This window comes from Jaculus jaculus, chromosome 8 (assembly GCF_020740685.1).
Source record: "Jaculus jaculus isolate mJacJac1 chromosome 8, mJacJac1.mat.Y.cur, whole genome shotgun sequence".
Lineage (NCBI taxonomy): Eukaryota > Metazoa > Chordata > Mammalia > Rodentia > Dipodidae > Jaculus > Jaculus jaculus.
This window is the reverse complement of record NC_059109.1, coordinates 37,419,575-37,444,463: the sequence shown is the minus strand read 5'-3', so window position 1 is coordinate 37,444,463 and position 24,889 is coordinate 37,419,575. Positions and strand designations below refer to the sequence as shown.

The 24,889-nt window shown below is 38.1% G+C and overlaps 1 protein-coding gene and 1 pseudogene across 6 annotated transcripts in view; one reads left to right on the top strand and one right to left on the bottom strand.

Moving 5' to 3' along the window:
* Positions 1–24,889, bottom strand: part of Cdin1 (CDAN1 interacting nuclease 1) — a 247,415-nt gene that overhangs the window by 180,082 nt on the left and 42,444 nt on the right. For 5 of the 6 annotated variants that reach the window (XM_045157234.1, XM_004668197.2, XM_045157233.1 and 2 more), the window contains exons 2-4: positions 11,319–11,364; positions 10,363–10,427; positions 187–247 (exon numbers count right to left, since the gene is read on the bottom strand). Coding sequence is in view for 3 of the 6 variants with exons in the window: in XM_004668197.2 (XP_004668254.1) it covers positions 187–247; positions 10,363–10,427; positions 11,319–11,364 (172 nt within the window). In the remaining 3 variants the exon portion in view is untranslated. The remainder of the gene's footprint in view (positions 1–186; positions 248–10,362; positions 10,428–11,318; positions 11,365–24,889) is intronic. The other variant, XM_045157232.1, reaches the window with a different exon arrangement.
* Positions 13,022–13,466, top strand: LOC101616874 (annotated as a pseudogene).

Below are 24,889 nucleotides of genomic sequence, written 5' to 3'. Positions count from 1 at the left end.
TTATTAATACATGAAGTTCTTTGTCCAATTATTAAAAGTACAAAGAGACCGGGGAGCAATTTAAGTGTCTAATGCACCTCAAAATCTTTCTTTTTCAAAAGTTAATTACAATTCTAAGCAAGTCTACTCTAGATAGGCCCCTCAGGTTTTAAGCTTGTTTAAATAAAATCATAACAATAGCATTACCTCATTGGCCAGCTCTAGGAGCACTGGGGCAGCTCCATTTTTCAGCACTCCATTCAGGTACCTAGACAAGACAAAGCCAAATGGTAATGCCATGACAAGAAAAGGCCAGTATAGACTTGTCAGCATCCCCTGTGTACTCGTGTCTCCAGTTAAAGTATGCTCCTGTCACAGGAAAGCACTGAAGGGAAAAGAAGAACAAAAACAACTTACCTCAAAACCAACAACTCGCTGAAGTTGAAGCAGGAGGTAAAACCACATCAGCTGTCACTGTTTCAACCTCTTAAGATGTAAACTGAACAGAGATGATTTCTGAAATCCTAGCCACACCACTCTATACCACAGACAACCAACATGTGGAAAGGAGATAAGTTGACTCTCAAAGCTTGAAAAAAGTATTCAGGCCCCCATACTCTTTTCTTTACCTGTTCCATAAGGCTTACTGACACCCTATTAATAAAAGAATGAAGCTGGGCATGGTGGTGCACGTCTTTAATCCCAGCATTTGGGAGGCAGAGGTAGAAGGATTACCATGAGTTCAAGGTCACCCTGAGACTACATAGTGAATTCCCAGGTCAGCCTGAGCTACAATAAGACCCTACCTCATCAAACCAAAATAAATAAATAAATAAATGAAACAGCTGTCATCTCCACACTGCTGATAGGCCATAGCAATCATTTTATCTGCCCAGAAGTTCTATAATAACCTCTAGCTCTCTGTCCCACCTACTGCCCTACAAAATACAAACACAATCAAGGGCAGGAGGGATGGTTCAGAGGTTGAAAGCACTTTCTTGCAAAGCATAAGGGCCTGGGTTTTATTACCCAGTGCCCACTTAAAGTCAGATGCAAAAAGTGGCACATGCATCTGGAGTTCATCTGCAGGTGCAGGAGGCCCTGGCATGCCCATACACACTCTCTCTCTCTCTCTCTCTCTCTCTCTCTCTCTTTCTCTTTCTCTCTCTAAGCCCAAATCCATCCCAGACATGGCAAATAAATGACCCTATTAAAAACAAAAATTTAAATTTTTGTTTCTTTCTGTAACCACTTCAAAATTCTCACATTCAATTTCAAAAACTATAAAGTTCTTGATAATATAGTTTTATTATGTTTTCTTTCACTCTTTTATCTTCTCTGTTCTCTTCATCCTCCTTCTTTTTTTCTCTTGCTACCTCACTGGCATTAAACATAGGGCCTTGTATATATTAGGCAAGAACTCTACCAATGAACTATATTCCTAGCCTTTTCTTTGCTGTTTTCTTCCCATTCTTTGAGAAAAGTCTTCATCATGCCCATAAGGCTGACCTTGCATCTATGATCCTCTTGTCTCGTTCTCCTAAACAGATATGATTATAGACCAACATCCCCATTCTTGCCATGATCTCCTCTTATTTAATCTGCCCAGCTTCATTTCTAGTCACTATTCCCTACCCTTACCCTTAACTTGTACAACTCAAGATTCAATGCAGATGTCACCTTCCTCACGACCCTTGATATGTAATGAAGAAGCACCCTGCATATCTCTCTATCAAGGAACACAGCATACTACAGATGTCCCCTTTATCTACGGAGAATACTTGAATTAATGGAAATTACTTAACCCTATATTTAGTTCCTATGTATACACATACTTATTATAAACTTTAGCTTATAAATTAGGAACAGTAAGAGATTGACAATAACAATAAAGGAACTGTAATCAGTTAAGCAAATGTGATTTCTTTGAAAATATCTGGCTAAACTTATTCACCCTTCTTATGATTATGATGTAAGATAATACAAGGCCTATGTAATAAGACAAGTTGAAGTAAATGACATAGACACTGAGACCTAACAGCTGATCATCAGGAAGATAATACAGCCATCTGATCACAGGTTAACCAGGGCCATGGATAGCAAAACCTTGGCTAAGGGTGAGACTATCTTAGTTTAGCCCCTAGTATATGCTGACAGCCTCATTAGAGTTACAAATTGGATTTTATTCAGTTTATTGTGTCCAGAACAATTCTTGGCTTGTATAGAATGAAATTATATAATATATATGTATGTATGCTTTTTCTTTAGCAATGAATAATCAAATTTTAAAACCATATTAGACAACCAAGCATGACTATATATATGGGTTCTTTTCTCTAAATTATCTTGTTTGATATGATTTAATTAAAGATCTTTGATAGCAAAAAATAACAAAATCAACAAGATCAGTCATACAGCTGCCAGGAGCAGACACTACCTTATATTATAATGTGAAGGCATATAATTTTCCTGTAAGAAAGGGAAGGAGAAAGCAAAATTAAGGTAGGAAGAATCTCAAGATTATCAGAACTTCAAAATAATTCTCATCAATCCATTTTCTACATATTGAGACCCTTCTTAAATATATTATATAGGAAACTGGGAAATCAAAGCTTTGGAAACACAATGGAGAAAAAAAGAAAGGGTGTTTCAGAGAACAGATCCAGAAGCAGGGAAAACTGTTGAACAAAAGTACCAAAACATGGCAAGCATGATTTAAAGAATATAGTCCCTGCAAAATAGGTAGGGTGCAAATTTCAGTTTATACAAACCATTTCATAGCCTTGATGGTGTCCCCCATAAACTCACATGTTTCAAATGCTTGGTCCCTAGCTGATGCCAATTTGGGAGGTAGGGCCTTGCTGGAAGAGGTGCGTTGCTGGAGGCGGGCTTAAGGGGTTCTATAGCCAACTTCCCCTTGCCAGAATTTTGCTTATTTTACTGCTGCTGTTTTCCACATGCTGTGGCAGAAGTGATGTCCAGCCTCTGCTTTACCATCCTTCCCTTGCCATCATGAAGCTTGCCCTCAAGACTGTAAGGCTTTTGTAAGCTGCTTTTGGCTTTGTGCTTCATTCCAGCAATGAGAAATTGACCACAATGTACTTGCTTGAGGGATAATTCATCAAACCATGTGGTCAAGCCATACCAAATAAATGTCTACTCACAACCATCAAAAATGCATATTCATTAAGGGATGCAATTCTGAGTCAGGACATTTCATTCCATGGTGATACTTTAGGACTTGATTTTTACAGTCCTCAAATATTTTTGAGAGCTATAAGTAGGGTTTTATTTCTTCAAAGAGGTAATATGCAACAAACCATTTGTGGCCACCATCACAAAAACATTACAATCTAGAAACAGCATTAAAATAGGAGGAATTAGGGCTGGAGAGATGGCTCAGAGGTTAAGGCACTTGCTTGGGTTTAGTTCCCCAGTATCCACACAGATCCAGATATACAATATGGCACATGCATCTGGAATTCATTTGCAGTGGATAGAGGCCCTGGCAAGCCCATTCTCTCTCATTCTCTCTCTGTCTGCTTATAAATAAATAAATGTTAAAAATATTTAAAACTTTTAAAAAATAAGAGGAAATAAATACATTATAAATATTATGATAAAGTTTAAATTTAGGTGAGCTGGTCAGTGAGCCTCTAATTATTGTGAGTCAAAATTGCATGATTTTATTGCATTTAATCTGATTCTAATAACACTTACTGGAAACCTCTATCAAGTTTCAATGGCCAGGATATAGGCAAACATTAATACTGATCCCCTTTGCCTACTATATCTACAGTCTCCTTAAACTTGATAGAGTGGAAACTTCCAGATCAGGTCAGCTCAATCCACAGGGACAGATGGAAGTCTCCCAGGCTCCAGCTGGCAGAGGAGCTCTTATACACCAGGGACTGGTAAGTTGCCCTCATATGTTAAAATAGGTAGACCTCTTTGAATATATTTATTCCCTAATCGATTTCCTAACTCTTTCCTATAACAGTTCAGAAGTGCAGATGGCCATTGTTAGCTTTAATTGTCCTTCCAAAGTACCAGATTGGCCAAATTTCAAATTATCAGGTAGATAATGAAAGTGTCATGCTAATAACAAAACATGAAGGAAGGACATCAGAAATACCTAATGCTGGGCTGGAGAGATGGCTTAGCGGTTAAGCGCTTGCTTGTGAAGCCTAAGGACCCCGGTTCGAGGCTCGGTTCCCCAGGTCCCACGTTAGCCAGACGCACAAGGGGGTGCACGCGTCTGGAGTTCGTTTGCAGAGGCTGGAAGCCCTGGCACGCCCATTCTCTCTCTCTCCCTCTATCTGTCTTTCTCTCTATGTCTGTCGCTCTCAAATAAATAAATAAATAATGAACAAAAAAAAATTTTTAAAAAAAGAAATACCTAATGCTATCTTTCTCTGTACCATCATAGGATCTTGTCTTAACCTACAACACTGTAGTTCTAACACAGCTATAATGGTTCATCTTTCTCTCAGATGCTACTGTAAGCTCCTAGGGGTAGGGTTACAAAAACATTCAAGTGATCCTAGCATAAATGATTCATCCTGAACACTGCAGAAGGTAACCTTGATTCCATTCTGAGTCTTATCTGAAGAAAAACAGTCATTCTCTAGTTTTCCAGGGTGGGCAATGAGACCCTTAGAAGACCCATTTTATGATTTTTTATAACTTTCACTATGAAAAACCCATTAGTATCTATGATTATTAAAACAGTAATGTACCTGGCTAGCTCAGGCAGTAGAGCATGAGACTTAATCTATAAGACAACATGATACATTTATTTATAACATTTTGTTTATTTATTTGAGAGAGAGAAAGGGGCAGAGAAAGACAAGGAGAGAAAAAGAGAGGGAGTGCACATGTGCACCAGGGCCTCTAGCCACTGCAACAGGCTCCAGACACATGCAACTCCTTGTACATCTGGTTTACAAGTGCCCTGGGGAATCGAACCTGGGTTCATAGGCTTTTCAGGCAAGTGCCTTAACCTCTAAGATATCTCTCCAGGCCTATTTGTTTATGTTTGAGGTTTAGAGAAAATGTATTAGATTATGAGAAGGAAAGAGGAGAGAATAAAGAGAGTTCTTAGCCATGAGAAGGCAGAAGGGCTCTTAGAGCACTGTATATATATATATATTTTTTTATTAGTTTTCTATTCAGCAAATACAGGCAGTTTGGTACCATTATTAGGCTCATCCATGACCTACCCCCTCCCCATTGGCCCCTCCTTGTTGAGGTTTATGGGTCATGCCTTGTGGAGTTATCCCACAGTTATTGGTACGATAAATGTCTCTGCATATCCTGACCCAACATGTGGCTCTGACATTCTTTCCGCCCCCTCTTCCACAAAATTTCCCTGAGCCATGTTGGAAGCAGTCTAGCCAGGCGTGGTGGCACACACCTTTAATCCCAGCACTTGGGAGGCAGAGGTAGGAGGATTGTTGAGAATTCTAGGCCATCCTGAGACTACATAGTGAATTCAGGTCAGCCTGAGCTAGTGTGAGACCCTACCTCGGAAAACCATAAACAAACAAATAAGTAAATAAAGCAGTCTAACAATCTAGCTCAGTGTTAGAGGACTTGCCTAGTATGCATGATACCCTGGGTTCAACTCCCAGTATCACATGCACACAAAATCCAAGACAGTTATTTGATCTGCACTATTTTTATAATAGCTCTAGAAGCAAAAGTTCAAAACCCTACCAGGATGATAATGCTAACATCCAAATACTTCCTTTGTTGACTTTGACCTCTAAAAATCTCAAGAACCCATACCTACCATCATTGTCATGGGGGTCACTCACCTGAACTACGCTAAAAGCTGGCTTACTAAATTCTCTACTTCCAGGTACTTACTGACCATCTATTTGACAATACCATCACAGAACTACTTACCCCAATCAAAAACATGATTATTCTTTGTTTAAAATAAACCACTGGTTGTTTACTACTTCCCCTCCCTCAGTATAAATCAAACTCCTTTGATGAAGACCTTCTGCACCTGCCTGTTTTTTTTAGGCTCATCTTCCCATCTCAAAAGACCTTAGCTCTGTCACTGTCTTCTCTCAGTGTAGAATGCTTTCCCCTCCCCAACAAATTAGTAGAGGCATTCTTTTATTACTAGACTGCCCAGTCACCATTGTTCTGAATACCCCACATCTATAACTGATGTAACTCCACTCTATTGTGTAGACATGCCTTTGTTAACACTTCTCTTACTGCCCTTTATCTATTTATGTACACAATTGGTAAAGGTAGATATTGTATCGTATTCATATATATATGGTCAGTTGTTAGCAGAATACTTAGGACATACTGAATGTATAATAAATGGTGCTACTGAACCAAAGGGTGAGTATATTAGCTTTTTGTTTCTGTGACAAATGCCCCTTCTCAAACAAACAAACAAAAGCACCCCCAATACCTTAAAGGCAGAGAGACTTATTTTGGCTTATGGTTTTATAGTATGGCTATCTGGCCCATTGCTTCTAGGCCTACAGTAACAGAAGCCATCATGTCAGCCAGCAAGCTAAGAAAGGCAGCTAGAAAGGAGCCAGGACAAGACATAACTTTCAAAGACATACCCCCTATGATCCACATACAGGGCAGGACTTCCCTCCTAAGCTACTCCTACCTGGAAACACCCCCATAGTCAGAACTGACCTTCTGACACTTGTTAATCTAATCAAGTTCACAGGCATCACAATGGTATAGATTTTCAGAGGCTACTTTTATCTGTACTGTCAAAGTCATATTTCAACAAGTCTTTTCCCCACAGGAACATCTGATTCTGTACAACAGCTGTGAAAGCTGTCCCCATCAGTCAGGCTGATGATGAGAAGGGAGGAAATAAAAGACTATGTCTAGAGCTTTGTAATATTTGTAAAATATTTCTAAGCTTTGCTTTTGATGAGGACTTGCAAATCTGACTAGCTGTGATGGTTAGCCTTCAATATTGACACTGGATTTACAATTGCCCAGAAGTGTGTCTGACTGTGTTTCCAGAGTGGTTCAACTGAGCAAGAAAGGCCACCGTGTGTGTGGATGGCACCATCCCATGGTCTGGATCAAAAGGAAGAAACCAAAAAAAAAGGAAGAAACCAGATGAGAACAATAATTCCTTGCTCTTTGCTTTCTGGCTGGCCCAGATGTGAAGAGGTGCATGTCCTTGTTGTCATGACTTCCCACTACAATGGGCTTTACCCTCCAAACATGCGCTTAAGAAAACCTTGCCTTCCTCATAGCAATGAGACAAGCAACTATGGTGTGTGTGCAAAAGCCCATACACACTAAGTTGGAAGAGCTAACTTAAACAAGAACATTCCTCTTGGGAAACAAAACAGAACAATGTGAAAGAACAGAGAATCATTCAAAGAACACTGAGCTGTCAATAAACATACAGCATGGAGACCTGAGATTTCCTCAGTGATTCAAAAGTCTAAGAAAATATTTCCCACTGTTATTTGGATCCCATGAAATTCTATTTAACCAGGATGCTCTCAATTAACTAGAGACTTTGATTCCCAGCTAACATAATCTCAATGCTGGCAGGAACACAGGCACACTGCTCGTTAGGAATTGGCCCATACAGTTCTAAACAGCAATTCAGCAACAAGTGATCGATGTTTAAATGTTCACATTGTTCTCACCAGGAATTACAGACACAGAAATAAACTCCCAAACTGCAGAGGCAAGCATGAAGATGTTTGCTGTATTATTATTTACAGCATCAGAATACTGGGAACTACAGGGTTCAACGGGAAATAATTAAGAAAATATTTATTTTTTTCCACATGAGGAACTGAGGCAACCAATAAAAGAAAAAAGCTTTCACAAAATAATATTACGTCCCATACATTTTCCAAGATGAAATTCAAGTTTCATAATTGCACAGACAGTATGACCTCATCTATATAAAAATGGGTTGTCAAAAGACTGGCATGAAATTTTAACCAGTAGTTATCTCTGAGTGGCACAATTATGGGCAATCATTCATTCTTTTTTATACTATCACAAAGGTGCTTAATTTTCACCACAGGGGGTATTAGTTGTATAAATGAAAAATTAAATAAGTTGGTATTAACATTTTCAAATGGCTTAAATATGTTTTGATAAAACACAATTTGCATTTATTCTAATTGTTTCAAAAACAAACAAAACCCTTTCAAAGACAATTTATCTAACAAAACCCAGGACATTTGACCTACATATTCAAAACAACAAGCTTCTGAAGATAAAGCCTGGCCAGCCTGCTCCCAAGCACAAAGCGTGGAGGGAGCAAGGTGTTCAACCAAGAAGCTGGCCTGACAGGCCTGACAGCTTGCTTCTGATTCTGCCCATTATTACAGCCCCATTTCTTGTTATTCCAAATACTGTGCCTCCTCAGACTGGAGACTTTCATTTAAAATAAATGTAAATAAATGCAAAAAATTCTATATTCTCATTACCCATTCAACTATTCATTACCTAATAACTAACTATACTTAAACTTTATTTCTGACCTGCACTATCCATATAATCCTTTAAAAATAACTTTCACACATCAATAATTACATACACTTCTTTTTTTTAGTACTGGAGATCTAACCTAGAGACTCACACATTCTAGGCAGGCACTTGCTCTACCAGTAAGCTATACATCCCAAGGCCTCTTATTTTTTGAGACAGGGTCTTCTCCAGGTTGGCCTTAAACTTGTGATTCTCTCTACTCAGCCTCTCTAGTACCTGGGATTATAGGCCTGTCCCACTAGGCTTAATGCACATATTTTTTAATGAAGCTGAGTTTGTAAAAAAATACCACTTAAGAGAGTTCAGAAAACATCTAATTAAAGAGAACCTTATTAAAAGGAGGCAAGTGAGTGTCAGGGAACAGCTTTTTACCTACAGCAGAACTCCACCTTTCTATGTCAAGAGTACACTTTCCACTAGAAAACTCCACCTTCCCCTGTTTTAAGTCTCAGCAGAGACCTGTGGTCTTCTGTTGACAGCCTGTAATGTTTACAACACAGGTGTGTACCTTTCACCACACGCCCATTGAGGAAGAAGGCTTATCATCTCAACACTAGGGAGTGTGAGGCATGTGAATTACTTAGTTTGAGGACATCCTGGCTACTTAATGACACCATGTCTTGAAACAAAGAATTAAATATTTTTTATCAATGTAATAAAGTAATTTTCCTTTTGTTGTTGTTGAGGCTCAACTGTTGTAAGCAATTGTAAGCCTCACAGAACTGTGTGGGCCACTCTGATAATGTATAATGTAGGTTCTGACTTAAATTTAAATGCAAATGGCACCAAGGTAAAGAAATCTTCTACACACAGTATGTGCATATGTGTATGTGTAAAAGAAGCACATATCAGGGATTGATTTAATTACTCAAAAAATAGGGGATATCTTTTACCATTAGCAGAACCAATAACTTTTAATTCTAATTTCAATAAATCTTATTTCAGTAACTTTTCTACATCTCAATCCTTAAGAATGACTTTACAGAACATCCTAACAATATTTAACTACATATTTATTATTCACAAATTTTTATGCACAAAATTCATCCTCCAATAACTATTGACATCACTCTCAGCACAGAAAGGTGGATCTGTCCATCTTGACTACCACTTAAGAGCATATTCCAGTGCTTCTTTCCAACATGCCCTTGACACATTTAACACCAACTGTTTCCAAAGCAAACCATACCATTGTCATAAAGTATTCAGTCATTATGACAGTACAAATTCTAGAATTAAGAAAATCAGAGCTATTTTAATAGTTCTGTTGGTTTCAAAATAAGAGGCTAAAACCCTATCAAACTTTATCACAAATAAGGCTGAAATTAAAACACTGTCTAGACCTTACACTATTGAATTAACACCGAAGAGTTTCTTTTCAACTTTAAAATATGATATGTCTTTATTTGGCAAATATCTTTTTTAAAATTTCCAAACCAATGAATTCAATACTTATGATGCAAAATCCTACATCAAAATTCAATTTTATTTTTGAGACTGCTGATTTAAATAATAAATGAAAATTGTCTTGAGAACTCTCACATATGTAAGATATATGTATATGAGAATATATGCATCTAGATAAGATGTGCCCTTATGAAAAGTTTTAAGCAGCTCACTGAGATTCAAGAATAGTGCAACTTCATCTCATCTGGTATGGCACACACACCCAAGCCAACATCACTGCCATACGGAAATTCATTCACATATATACTAAAAGTTTGAAATAATAAACCTAACACAAGATGTCTGAAATACAGTCTAGAAAATTAGTTTAATAATTAGTTAATAATTTATACATAATAATTACTGTAACTAATAAGTGTCACAATACCCTCTAGTGGGGCAGGCAAATCATACCTCTGGTAATAACTTTCAATCGCTTCCAAAGTATGATGTTTGGCATGTGTTCTTTTAATATGTTTCTGAAAGAAAACACACACAAAATCTCTATGTGGTGTCACAGATTAGGCTCAAGAACAACAATGACATATTTCCTCATCCCAATGGCTAGCATATAGGGCAAAATGAATAATAGCTTGGGGACCTGGGTGGTGGTAGGACTTTTTTTCCAGCTACCCCATGAAGCTATTATGCATTTTAATCTCTGGCTTGCCTGAGATGTCTTCCAAAGACACCACAAGTACAGTGTGTATGTAAAAGCCACGAGGGTCACAGTAATTGAATCTAAATAAGTTTGCTTAGGGCTGCAGAGGGCAAAGAAAAACTTGTTCCCTCCTTCAACCTTTGTATTAATTTTCCCTCAATTCAATTCCATCAAGTCCTCTGTGCTCTAGTTCTACAATCCAATTGCCATTTTTAACCAGGAAGAACATTGCTTAAAAACAACTTATTTGAAAACTACAAAAAGTAATTCCATAGAGACTTGCCACTTGACTGACACCTGTCATCCCATGATAAATGACTCCATTTTCTGCCTCTCTTGCCTTCTGCCACTCCAGCAATGGTCATTTATCATCATCTCTGTCAGCAATGGGAAGCGGCACTGACAGTGCAAGTCAGCAAACATTTAGCACATGGAGCCACGCAACACAGGGAAATTATTATTGTCAGAATAATAATGGTTTAGCATAATTTATTACAGGTCCACCAAATAAGCAAAGGCTAGATGTTATTAGACAGATGGATGGGTAGGCTTGGCAGGCCTCCACTGAGACGCAGGCGGTGCTTGATGTGGAAAGGAGAACATCCTCCAACCCAATCAGAGAGCTGGCAGTTCAATTACAAAGAAATAAAGGGACATTCATCATTCAATTAGGCACCTGTCAACCCTCACAAAGGAGAAAACTTCTAACCTGGTACTCCTGGGAGAAGATGCTCAGCAGAGTGGCCTGCGATTGACTGCAACAAATAAAAGAAGGACAAAGTTAATTACTGGAGTGCACAGCAAAGAAACAAAGGAGAAGGGAGCTTCAAAGGTAGGCAGCCGCCCTGCAATCTAACTGAACATGAAAACAAGTGTGGAGAAGTTGTTCAGATGAGCATCTCGGACAAAGGTTCCCTACTGCTGGGTCAAGGACAGAAAAAGTGAAAGGGGAAATATGAATGGTCTCCATGCAAGAATCATGATATTGGGCTTAAAAAAACAAACTTCTGAATGACTGCATATTATATCTGTAGTATGCAATGGTGTCTCAAGGGCCAGCAAGAACACAAGAAACAAATGAGAGTTCAGTCCCATAAACAGTAGAAAACATGCAGTTTGTTCATTGTTGGCATTTTGAAATTGATTTTGTTAGGTATCCCAGATTCAGGAAGAAAAATGTCAGCCTTCCCTTAAAGTGGAACAGAGAGACCAGTAGAACAGGGCCACTGGCACGGGTATGCTTCAAAGTAGAAGACTGTAGCAGGAAGCCGAGGTCTCTCAGTGCAGCATTCCCAAAGGCGACCTCAGGCTTCCTGAATCAGGGACTCCAGGGTCACACTTTGGGTGGAGAAGCCACCTGGACATATTCTTCCCAAATGGGATTTTCCCCTCGCAACTCTTAATATTTAGAAATAGAACAGTTTCTTTCTCTTAACTGCAATCAATAAATATTGCTACTCTTTTGGATTGCTCTCAAAAGATAGATATCATATCTTGAAAATGACTATTTGTGGGATATTTTCCTATTAAATGCTACAGGAAAAGACTATACTTTAAATAACTTTCCCAAACTGAATAATTAACTTTGTTCTATTCATGAGTAAACCTCCTAAGTATGTCATGAGGAGTTTAAAGAGAATGAAATGAAAATGGTGCCATGTCTATTTACTCAGTGCCAGCATAAAGATTTGGCTCCTAACTCTTTCCACATATACCACATTGTATGAATAGGTGTGAATATATAATAATCCCAACACTTGCAAAGCTGAGGCAGGAGAACTGCCACAGGTTCAAGGCTATCCTGGGCTACAGAGTGAGATCCTATTTCAAGGAAAAAGCAAAAACACAGAAACCCATAAATGTTTGCTGAGGAAACTTAAAACATAACTACAGAACTATTTTAGTAAGTCAAAAGTACTGAGAAATGATTAAATACAATTATAAATTCATTGGTCTAATTTTTTTTCAATTTCCCTTTAAAATTGGAAACCACATTTGAAAAACTCTTTCACTCTCTACCTCTTTCTCTCTCAAATAAACAAATAAAATACACTTAATTAAAAAAATTTTTCTATTAAGCCTGGTTTATCTGAACTTATCAGGCAAATCATACAAAGGGTTTCTGATGCAAGTTTCAGAAAACAATGGCAAAATGAAGACTAAATATGTGGAAACTACCTAAGAAACTAAAATGCTCAATATTTCTGTGTGATAGAAACCTCTCCTTATTGTACAACAAAATAGATTGTGGCTGTTAACCATCATGGCTTTGCTGGTCAAGCTCTAGGTTTCAAAAAGAATGATGGAAACACCAGTTGTAATAACAAAAGAAGATGAAGCTATAGAAATACATTCAAGAATAAACAGTTCCAGCCAAGAGTTTGGTCAGCCCTTTCTGCCTCCGCTGCCGCCATGGCGCCCGTGAAAAAGCTTGTGGCGAAGGGGGGCAAAAAAAAAAGAACCAGGTTTTGAAGTTTACCCTCGACTGCACCCACCCTGTAGAAGATGGAATCATGGATGCTGCCAATTTCGAGCAGTTCCTCCAAGAGAGAATCAAAGTGAATGTAAAGGCTGGGAACATTGGTGGAGGGGTAGTAACCATCGAGAGGAGCAAGAGCAAGACCACCGTAACTTCTGAGGTGCCTTTTTCCAAAAGGTATTTGAAATATCTCACCAAAAAATATTTGAAGAAGAATAACCTACGTGATTGGTTGTGCATAGTTGCTAACAGCAAAGAGTAATGAATTGCTTTACTTCCAGATTAACCAGGATGAAGAAGAGGAGGAAGATGAAGATTAAAACACTGGTCTGGAATATTTTGTATGAATTCATGAATAAAACTTAGGAACAAAAAAAACAAGAGTTTGGTCAGGAGTTGGGATCACTGCATAAATTAAGGCAATGCTGTTAGGTAGGGGACAAAAAAGAAGAAAATGTTTTTAAGTTGCTTGGAGTTAAGCTAAAACCATGGACAGAGTTTATTATGGCAACCAGTTTTTCCTGTGGTCTGGAGGGTCAGATAAAGGAGTTCCATACAGTGCGAGTAAAATTGGGCTGGAACTAAAACCAGTACAACTCATAGTGACAAAAACAACTGACTTCTAAAATGTTTCAGTCTTATCCAACTCAACAGAGCTGCAGAGAAGTGACCTCTGTGAGACAGTGGCATGCCAATTCTTAGAAGAGAGCTTTAACAAGGGTCACACAATAAAGACTAGGAAAATGTTGATGTAACCAAGACACTGAGCCTAGGGTGAACTACTTATACTTTCTGCCAGTGTAAGAGTCCATCACTTTCCTTACCTCCTACCTTATGCCTGCACAGTATTAGCCATACTCTAAGGATGGAAAAATGAAGGCAGAAAAGTTAAGTAAAATACACAGTAAACAGCTAGATAAATGGTTAAGAGATGGGGGCTGGAGATGTGGCTTAGCATTAAGGCACTTGCCTGCAAAGCAAAAGGTCTCAGGTTCAATTCCCCAGGACCCATGTAAGCCAGATGTACAAGGTGGCACATACGTCTGGGGTTCATTTGCAGACCTGAAGGAGGTCCTGGTACATGCATTCTCTCTCTGTATATATCCACACTATACATACACACACCTCTTTCTCTCAATATAAATAAATTAAAAATTAAAAAGAGTTGGGACTAAAAATTTGCATCTAATTCTATTTCTTAATTTCTGCATAATCTGTCTTCTAACAGTTCCTAAAATGGGTTCTGAAGTCACATATGCTCATATCCTGGCTCAAGCACTTACATGTCACATCACATCCCAAACAACCCTGAAAGGTGGCACATGTTACCCTTTTTCATAGAAATATTGAAGAAACAGAAGGTCAAGTGCTTTGACCAAATTCAAGGGTTTTAGATCATATTCCTTTCTTTAAAAATCAAATTGTAAACTGGGCATGGGGATGCATGCCTTTAATCTCAGCACTCAGGAGTCAGAGGTAGGAGGATCACTGTGAGTTCGAGGCCACCCTGAGACTACACAGTGAATTCCAGGTCAGCCTGGACTATAGTGAAACCCTACCTTGAAAAACAAAAACAAATGTAGTTTTTCTTGAATTAACAACACAAAATACAGTGTTCTTTTTGTGTTGAACATTAAAGGAACTATTGACTACTAAAAAAAGGCAAAGGTAAAGATTGTTAGGCACCTTCCATTATTTGCCCTACAGCTAAGGCACATTTTAACCACCACGACTATGCAAGTGTCTCTAAGTGGCTCTGTGTCTTACTCAAATGCTATAGTTTTCTATCAAGTATCTATTTCATTTCTTCCCTGAACATCCTGAGTATAAACAAATAACACCCTTTCTAAGCTTATTTTATAAACCAACACTTAACGAAGAGTTTCCTACTTGTAACAGAATGGGCATTCTGTATAACAGCCACATATCCACTGTCAGCATCCCTTACAGACTAGAGCTTTCCTCTGTTTACACTGTGACAGATGAATATGAATAAAACATCTTAAAATTTTGAGTAGTCAAACATACTATTTTGTAATATGCCTTTGTCCCCTAAGATGCTAACATTTATCCATGCCATTACATTTTAAAAATTACCTGTGAATAAAACAAAAACACACAGAATAAATGTACAGTAAATAAATTTGTATTTATAGAAGAAATAAAACCATGCAAACACATAGGTAAAATAGCATACTATAAATACCCCAAAAGGCACCGATAACCAATCACCCACTCCTTTGGACCCAGAAAAACTAACTCTTCTGATCTTTTCTTACTTTTCTTTAGAATTTTACCACACACATGTGTTCTTGATGTTAGCACTACCCATTAGTGCACACTGTTCACTCTTTGAACCTGGCTGCTCACAGCATACCTGGGGGAAACATCCACACTAATCGAGGCACAGCCACTCATTTCCTGTCATAAATGAGTACAGTCTGTTGTATATAGAATAACACTGTTGTGAACTTTCTCATGCATCTTAGTGTGCCTTCACCCCAGTTCTCATGTGTGTAAACATAAGCTTAGAATCCAGGGTCACCTTGCATATAGTCTCCTAGTTTTAACAGAGATCATCAAACAACTTTTCAGGCAGTTGTAACGCTTTCACACTTCAACACCAGAGGGGTGTACCATTACTGCATGTTCTTTTTGCTTCCAGTCCCCAGTTAACCATTTGCCTTTCCATGTTACTTTGGTGCCTTCTGAGGTGCCGAAGTTTTCACTTTTGATGGTATCTAGTTCATCTATTCTTTTCTCTGTTCAACACTTTCCTCTTGTCTTTACCTGTTCATACTCATATGTTCATGTGTTCTCCTTTAGAAGATTAATAGTGATGGCTTTTACATTTAGATCTACAATTTATCTTCAATTAATTTTGTGTGTCAAGACAGAAGTCATGGTTTGTTTTTTATTACTTTCCTACAAATACACAACTGAACACACACCATTTACCCACTGAGTTATGTTTGTGTCTCTGAGGAAACCAAATAACTGAGAGCCTGTCTTGGGGCTTTCTAACATGTTTATCTACATATACATAGTGTATTTTTTTGTTTCCAGCAGGTAAATCATGGACGTTTTGTGTAAAGCCTGACATACCCAGGTTTAACTCAGCCCACCACATAACTGTCTCTTCTGTGTTCTCTTTACTCACTTGGTGCTTACTCAGTATGTTTCCTCTTATAGCTTACAAGTTAAGCAGTTTAGTTCTTCCTTTAATGATTACCCAGATTACCATATGTGCCCTCATTTTGTCAATGTTTAATATAAATTAGGTGATTATGATTGTAAAATACTAAAAAATGCTATTATACTATGTACAACCCCCCTTCTGGGATATAACAGAGTGTATTGTCTATTTATACAGTCAATTTCACAGGACAGTTTTACTTTTATCATATAGTCTCTGCTTGTTCAAAGTTACCTCCAAATGTACCATTTTGTTGCAGTTAAATCCTTTCTTCTCCATTCCCCTATCCAGAATCACTTTCTTTTAGTAATTCCAGCACAGGCCGGTTGTTTGTTATCAAGCAATAGCCAAATTATGGCTCTTTTAATTATAATTGTCATATTCCTTTGTCTAGTTTAAAGATTTTTCATTTATCTTTGGCTTTCAGGAAGCTTAATTATAAATTTCTGCGTGGAAGTTGGTGGTTGTAAATATACGACTTAGTACTTTCCACCACTTTGGAAACATGCTTAACCATGACTTCTTGAAACGCTGATGTTTCCCTTTCTCCTCCATTTCTTATGATTCCCAATCAGTGAATGTTAGCCCTAACTCTTACTCTGTCTTCATATGTTTCATCTTCTTATTCTTCTACATGCTGGTTACTTTCTTATACACTCTCTTTCAGTGCACACACTCCTTTCACTGCTGCTTAATTTAGGACTAAATTCACCCAGTGAGCTAAGTCCATGTATTTTTCAATTCTGTTTTCTATTTGATTTCTTTACAAATAAGTTCACAGTAGAATATTAATAATTCCTTGAGTGAAGTTAGATCTTAAAAATTCTGTGCAATAGTAACATACTATTTGGAAAATTGCTTAGTAACAAATCCTAAAATACTAAATAAAGTTTTCCTTCTTCAAGGAGACAATGATTTGATGCCAGTCAGGTAAATCTGAAACTGCTATTCAGAGCTCATTGCTTTCAGTTCACATGTACTCTTAGGGTGATGTCCCTTTAGGGTCCCATCCCAAAGCTGAGGACACTTGTGTAAGCTCCCATCTTTGCTGAGACTGATCACTAAGCTTTGTTCTTGGATCCTATAATATTGTCAAAAGTTCTGCCCATGATTTAACTAGACTATATAGGAGCAAAGGGTAATTGAATTAAAATTTAATTACTGAAAGGGCAGTCCCCCAATCATATTTTCAGAAATTAAAAATGCATGTCTAAGTAATTTATAAAAACTGAAAGTCATGATGGAAAACATGAAAAAAAATGTGCAGTGGTAATGCCAAAATCAATCATGGGAAACTTGCAAGAAAGGGATTGAGTTTACTATATGAGGTTCTAGCAAACTACATATCCCAGCTAATTTACAACAGCCTTCTTGCAGAACAAGGTGCATTTATTGTCAAATAAAAAAGAATACAAACTCAAGAATACTTACCAAGGTCTGAAAATCAAAACTGAAGTGGGGAACTTACAGTTGCAGACATCAGTATGAAGCATAAATACAGTGAGGAACTTTTAGCTACAGATATCAATACGAGGAATAAATGAATGGGGAACATACACTTGCACATATCAATATGATGCATAAAGAAAGGTGGGGTTGCTCCTTCCTAGGCCACTGCTGGCCTTTAAAAAAAAAAGAAAGAAAGAAAGTTGGGGGGTACTGGAGAGATGGCTTAGTGGTTAAGCACTTGCCTGTGAAGTCTAAGGACCTCGTTCGAGGCTTGGTTACCCAGCACCCACATAAGCCAGATGCACAAGGTGGCGCATGCATCTGGAGTTCGTTTGCAGTGGCTGGAGGCCCTGACACTCCCATCCCCTCCCTCCCTCTCTCCCTTCCTCCCTCCCTCTCTCTCTCTCTCTCTCTCTCTCTCTCTCTCTCTCTCTCTCTCTCTCTCCTTCCCTCCCTCCCTCCCTCTTTATCTGTCTGTCACTTTCAAATTAATAAATAAAAATTAAAAATTAAAAGAAAAGAAAGTTGAGAACTGATAGGTACAGGTATCAGTATGAAGCATAAATGCAGTGGGAACCTAGAGTTGTAGATATCAATAAGGGTAAATTTCAATAATAGTTATTAACCAAGAAAAAAAACATGTTACATTGTTATATCAACATTTGGTATGAGTTATGTAAGATCTAAAACAGCATAATATAACTGCCTATTGCCCATGGATAGGTAAGGATATAGTAGCAGAATATAGGAGACTGAGCACACCTGACAGTGAACTTCAGGCAGAGGAGAAGAAAGTACTTAGAAGACGTACATGCAGTCAGAGCTACAATGGTTCACAGAAAGAAAATCCAAAGGGAAGAGGGACTGCAGATGAGTGTGAGGAGGTTTCCTTTCTGTAACAGTAAAAGGCATCTGAGGCAAATACAAGTAGAGTTAGACTGAAAAGGTCCATTACATTCTCTCTATCCTTGTGTATCCTGAGCTATATTTCATAATGAATCTAAGTAGGTAGGGACAAAGAACTGAAAAGACCCTGGATACATTCATTTCTCAGATTCTTTTCTACTCTAAGTCCCATCCAATTCTAAATAATCTGATGTAATTTCAAATCTTAATAATTATACTTCTTGCCTTCCTAATTAAATTTAGGTATTAGCTTTTTAGAACAAGCCATAACATAAATCAGATAAAGAATAGGAAGCTGGGTCACACATACTTAATTTCACCAGCAAACCCAGGCTACTCTTATGTTTAAGTAATCCCAATAAATTATATAAATAACAAATATATGTGAAATTAATAGCCAACTTTTTTATGCAATGAAATCTTTAATAGCTAAAATGAAACTATATTATGAGAAGCTCTTAAATTTGTAGTAATTTTATTTGGAGAGACAAAGTTAACAGAGAGTGAAGCCTGATAAAGGCCTGTCTGAGAAGATATTTATACTATGAGACTTTCTGGTTAAATTCAACTTTCTTCTAATTCTTCCTCTTCTCTGACTAGTCTTCATTTTCTTCCAAATACGTTTCTGTCTCACAAACCCCAATCTGACTACCTTTCAAACCACCATCCATCATTTCTTTTTCCCCAGAGTGAGTGCTGGGACTACAGTGGTGCATCCCCACGCCTGACTGATCCTCATTTCTTTTTCTGTTCACTTCATCTATAGTCAAATAGGCCTTTGCTTCCATAAATCCTAAGAAGGCTCACCCCATAGCAACAGAACTCCTCCTACCTCCACCCCTCAACTGAAGCAAAAGCCGCAGACCAATGTCAAGGCCATACATTAGGTGCTTTTGCAGAACTGTGGTCAAAATGCCCGAGAGAACAATCTAAGGGAGGAAAGTTTACTACCTTTGTCTTATGGTTTCAAAGGTTTTATCTGAGGTTGCTTATTGCCAATGCTTGAGCAGGAAATGAAGGTCATGGGAGCACATGAGGAAGAAAGTGGGAGGTAGAACCTTCACGGGCACATTCACAGTGACCTGCTTCATACAACTAGGCCTCCTCGTTTAAACCTTCCAGAACATCCCAAAATAACTACCAGTGAGGACTAAGCGTTCATCAAATGAGCTCATAAGAAATGTTTTATACTGAAACCACAGCATCATAATTAGCTATGGGACTTCTCTGCATCATCCATATCTTTGACTACCCCCTTTCTGGAAAAATCTTTCCCCCTCTAGATTTCAGGGAAAGTCTTTCTCATACCTTTCTAATCACTTTCTTTCTTTCATTGGCTGCTCAGCTTCTTTGGTCGAGATTTCTGATTCTTTTCAACCTTTTCTGTGTTCAACCTACATGCTAATCTGACAGATAATTCACACTGTTGTGTTCCCAAGAACTACTTTGCCAAATCCCAAATATCTCAATGACATAAAAAATACAGGGGACTTAAAGGAATCCCACTTTTAATAGGATCCTACTTTTACCATGCAGTTACTAATTAGGGGTATTTCACGCATTTGGGCCAAGGTATTTTTAACTATCACCTTTTTTTTTTTAAAACCACCATCCCATCTCCATAAAATCAATTATTTCCATAAATTCAGAGACATGAGTTAGAAAAGCCTGGGTCTTTCCTAGAACTTGCCTCCCCCTCACACCTAAGAAAGCTCACCAATCACCTACCCTTGCTAATTCTATCATAAAAAATGTTACTTTGCAGGGGCTGGAGAGATGGCTAAGTGGTTAAGCACTTGCCTATGAAGTCTAAGGACTCCGGTTCAAGGCTCGATTCCCCAGGACCCACGTTAGCCAGATGCACAAGGAGGCACATGCATCTGGAGTTCATTTGCAGTGGCTGGAAGCCCTGGCATGCCCATTCTCTCTCTCTCTCTCTCCCTCTGCCTCTTTCTCTCTCTGTCTGTCACTCTCAAATAACTAAAGAAAAAAAAAAAAGTTCCTTTGCATTTGCCCCCACTCCTCTATAATACTAAATAGCTTCCACTTCCCTCACTTCCTGCATCTATATGTTTTAGTACAATTTCCATTTTCTAACAAACTGCTTCAAGGCATTTTGCATATGTTACTCTCTCAGCTTATAAACACCTAGTAAGTGTAAATTGCCTGCACAATAACACTCAAACTCACCATCCCAGCAGGGTTTCTTATACAATGTTGTGTTCCTTAAGTTAGTTGGCCCATGAGATTCTTCTTGTTACAGCCACATGCTGCAATTACAGATGCCTGCCACAGCTTCTGACCTGAGCTGAGTGGGTCTGGGGATCCTAACTCAGGTACGCACACTTATCTGACAAAACAAGTACTTTATTCACTAAGCAATCTTTCCAGTCCCTATTTTTTCCACTTCGATTTAGTGACAATCAGTGGGAAAAAAAAAAATCAAATTTTTATGTTGATTTTGCTTTTTTTTTTTTTTTTTTTTTTTTTTGAGGTAAGGTCCTATTCTAGCCCAGGCTGATCTGGAATTCACTATATAGTCTCAGGCTGGCCTCCACCTCACAGTAATCCTCCTACCTCTGCCTCCTCAGAGCTGGAATTAAAGTTTTGCACAACCATGCCCAGCCCAAAAAAATCTAATTTTAAAATGTGCAAAGTACTTGAATAGACTCTACTTCCAAAAAGGTATGCAAACTTCTAGCCAACACAAGAACACGCTTCACAGCAAGGTCAGTCATTGGAGAGAAGCAAATCAAACCCAAAGTAAGGCTCCATTCCCACTCACTAAAACAGCTAGAATTTAGGAGTAACAGTCATTAAAATGTTGGCAGGGATACAAAAGAACTGAAGCCTTCGCATACTGCTAAAAAAGTTACAGAAAGGTGCAACTTCTTAAGGAAATTGTTGGCTTTTCAGAACATTAAACACAGACTTGCCGCATGACCTGGCAATCATACTTCTCAGGATATGTTCAGGAAAACTGAAAGTATGTGTTCACTCAAAGCCTAACAGACAAGTGTTCAAAGCAGCCCTACTCCTAACAGACAAAAAGGAGAAGCTACCACATGTCCATCAATCAATGAATGGATAAATAAAATGTGGTAAATCTATATACTGGAATATTTGGCAGTAAAAACTGAAACACTGATTTATGCTATGACACAGATAAACTTTATATGCACTGAAAAATTTAATCACAAAAGGACAAATATATCATATAATTCATTTACATGACATGCCCAGAATAAGGAACTTCACAGAATAGAAAGTACATTACTGACTGCCAGGGATGGGTGGATGTGGGGAGGGGTACTAATAGTGATGGCTAATAAAAATATAGGCTGAAGACATACCTCAGTGGTTATAGGCACTTTCTTGCAAACCCTGCTGGCTCAGGTCAACTCCCAGCACCCACATAAAGCCAGAGAGAAATGGCACGTGCATCTGTGATCCCAATGAGACTACAACAATGGGAGGCAAAGCCAGGTGAACCTGAGGTTCAGGGGCCAGCTAATCTGAAGCTCATTTGCAGTGCAGCAAGTCCTCTGAAAGAGACCTTGACGCAAAAAAGGTAAAGTAAAAACATTCTGAAGTGACCCCCTGCCCTGCACACAAGCATCACATGTGCACCCACCCATACACACACGCATGCAGACACACACACACACACACACACACACACACGTAAATAAATTTTACAAAAAGAAAGTGAAGAGAACTGCCTAACCTTACAAATATTCTCAAAACTGTTGAATTAATTGTTTTCTTTTTTAAAATGAATGAGAATTATGGTATGTGGATAACTAAACAAACCTTGAGAAAAATGAACATGAAATCAAAATGATGATTTTCTACCATGTCAACCACTACTCTTCCCCTAGAGATCCCACAATTTAGAAAGTCGTTATTTTTTTTCCAGTCTATGTATAATTTCCTCTTATTTAGGAACATTTTTCTTTTAGACCTTGACAAAAATAATATAAAATTGCTGGCAGGTATCTCTATGTATTACAGAAAAACTTACTGAAAAACAAAGGGCATCAAAGGTTGTATTGTTGGAGCGCTGCTCACTGGGAAAGCACTTGTCTAACTCACCTGGGAGAGGGTTAGACTGCTAGCACTACAAGTCAACAGAAAACCGCACGGGTAAGAAAGCATGAACATGGAATGCCATCTTTATTCCTAACTTGTTTAAAACCTAATTGGAAACATCACCTGTAATTTCTGGGTCTTAGTTTCATGATCAGCAAATAAAACTTCCATAAAACATATTCCCATCTGTGACTTTATCAGTTCTACAATTGTAAGCTTTAGATTTGTTATATCTTTTTTAAAAATTTTTCTCTGTTTTTATTTTTTATTTTACTTGATACAAGATCTTTCTATGTAACTCAGCTAGTTTTGAACTCACACACTTTCCATTTTAGCCTCCAGGGAACTGTGATTACTCATATGCTGCACCAGGCCCAGCTAAATTACTCATCCTTATAACAATAAATTGTGACTAGGTCCTAATAATAATAACTAGTAATCATACTGACTAGTGATCATATACATACACTTCTATATAGGCCTAATATGGTCAAGAGTTCAAATGGTTGATTTGTTTATTAAATTTCTAAGCATTTAAAATAATCAGATCGGGCTGGAGAGATGGCTTAGCAGTTAAGCGCTTGCCTGTGAAGCCTAAGGACCCCGGTTCGAGGCTCGCTTCCCCAGGTCCCACGTTAGCCAGATGCACAAGGGGTGCACGCATCTGGAGTTCGTTTGCAGAGGCTGGAAGCCCTGGCGCGCCCATTCTCTCTCTCTCCCTCTATCTGTCTTTCTCTCTGTGTCTGTTGCTCTCAAATAAATCAATAAAAAATTTTAAAAAAATATTTAAAAAAATAAAATAATCAGATCACAGAGGAGAAGATATGAGAAAACAGATCCCTTCCCTGACACTGATTATAATGTACTACCTCGTCTATTATAGTTTAATTGACATATGGCCACAATACCACAACTATTTCACTGCTGAAACCCCAGAATCCCTCAAATTTTAACATATTTTAATATTTAATTATATATATATATACACATTATATATATATATATATCCTATAGCAATAAGAAAAATGTGAGCACAAAATATATAGCACATAAACAGAAGCATACTATTTTCTTTTATGAGGCAGGGTCTTGCTGTAGCCCAGGCTCAAGTGGAATTAGTCTAAGGCTGGCCTGTATCTCACAGTGATCCTCCTACCTTAGCCTCCCAAGTGTTGGGATTAGAGGTGGGAGCTACTACACCCAGCCAAACATATGACTTTCATATAGTTCATTTAAATAAATTTAGACTATAACCTAATTAAAGATGCTTAAATTTGATAGAAAAAGAAAGAAAATAATAAGTATAAAAATAAAATATTAAAAATCAATAGTAACATTTGCATAAGAAAACAAAACAGGAGTCCAATAATAACCATGTTATCCCAAAGGATCACCCCCTCCCCAGGTAACCATCGCCACCAAAGGATGAATAGAATGGGTATTTGGACTGAAGGTCCATATGCTGAAACCACTGTAGTCCTTAGTATGATGGTTTTACTGAAGTCACAGGGTAAGAAAGGTCATGTAAGGACACAGTGGGAAGGCAACCATTGGCAAGCCAACAAGAGGGCCATTGCCATCATCAGACACTCCTAGCATCCTGATATGATACTTTCAGCCCCATGCCTGTCATTTCAGTTATTCTATGGGCCTTCATCATGGCAGCCTAGGGTGACAAGGACACAATGGGCCAGGCTTAGAGAGGAGATGACCAATCACTCACTCAGTGTTCTTAGAAAGTAATTAATTCTTCAAGTTTTGTGGCTAAGATGGGCTCTCAATTACATTTAATGCTGAGTCTATTTCTTAAGAAGCAGATTCTAAAAACTTCAGCAGACTACCAAATTTTTGGCTCCATCACTTGGTAACATATCCTGAGGTTTATGCGTCAAACTCATCTGATTCCATCATATTTAACTCTTCTTGCCAGATTTTCTAATAGTCTCTGGGTTTGTCCACACTTTCAAGTGCCTTGAAATGCATCTCTCTGCTCAAAAGAAGACTTCCTTAGTGTACGAAATTCTGCAAAAATAACTGTCATTCTGCCAATTCCATTATCTAGAGGGGAGGGAGCAGAAGTTGAGTACAATTCTATGACCAAAAGGCTCTGTGCAATAATACACAGTTATGTTTCAACCTCCTCACTGAGGAAGTTTAC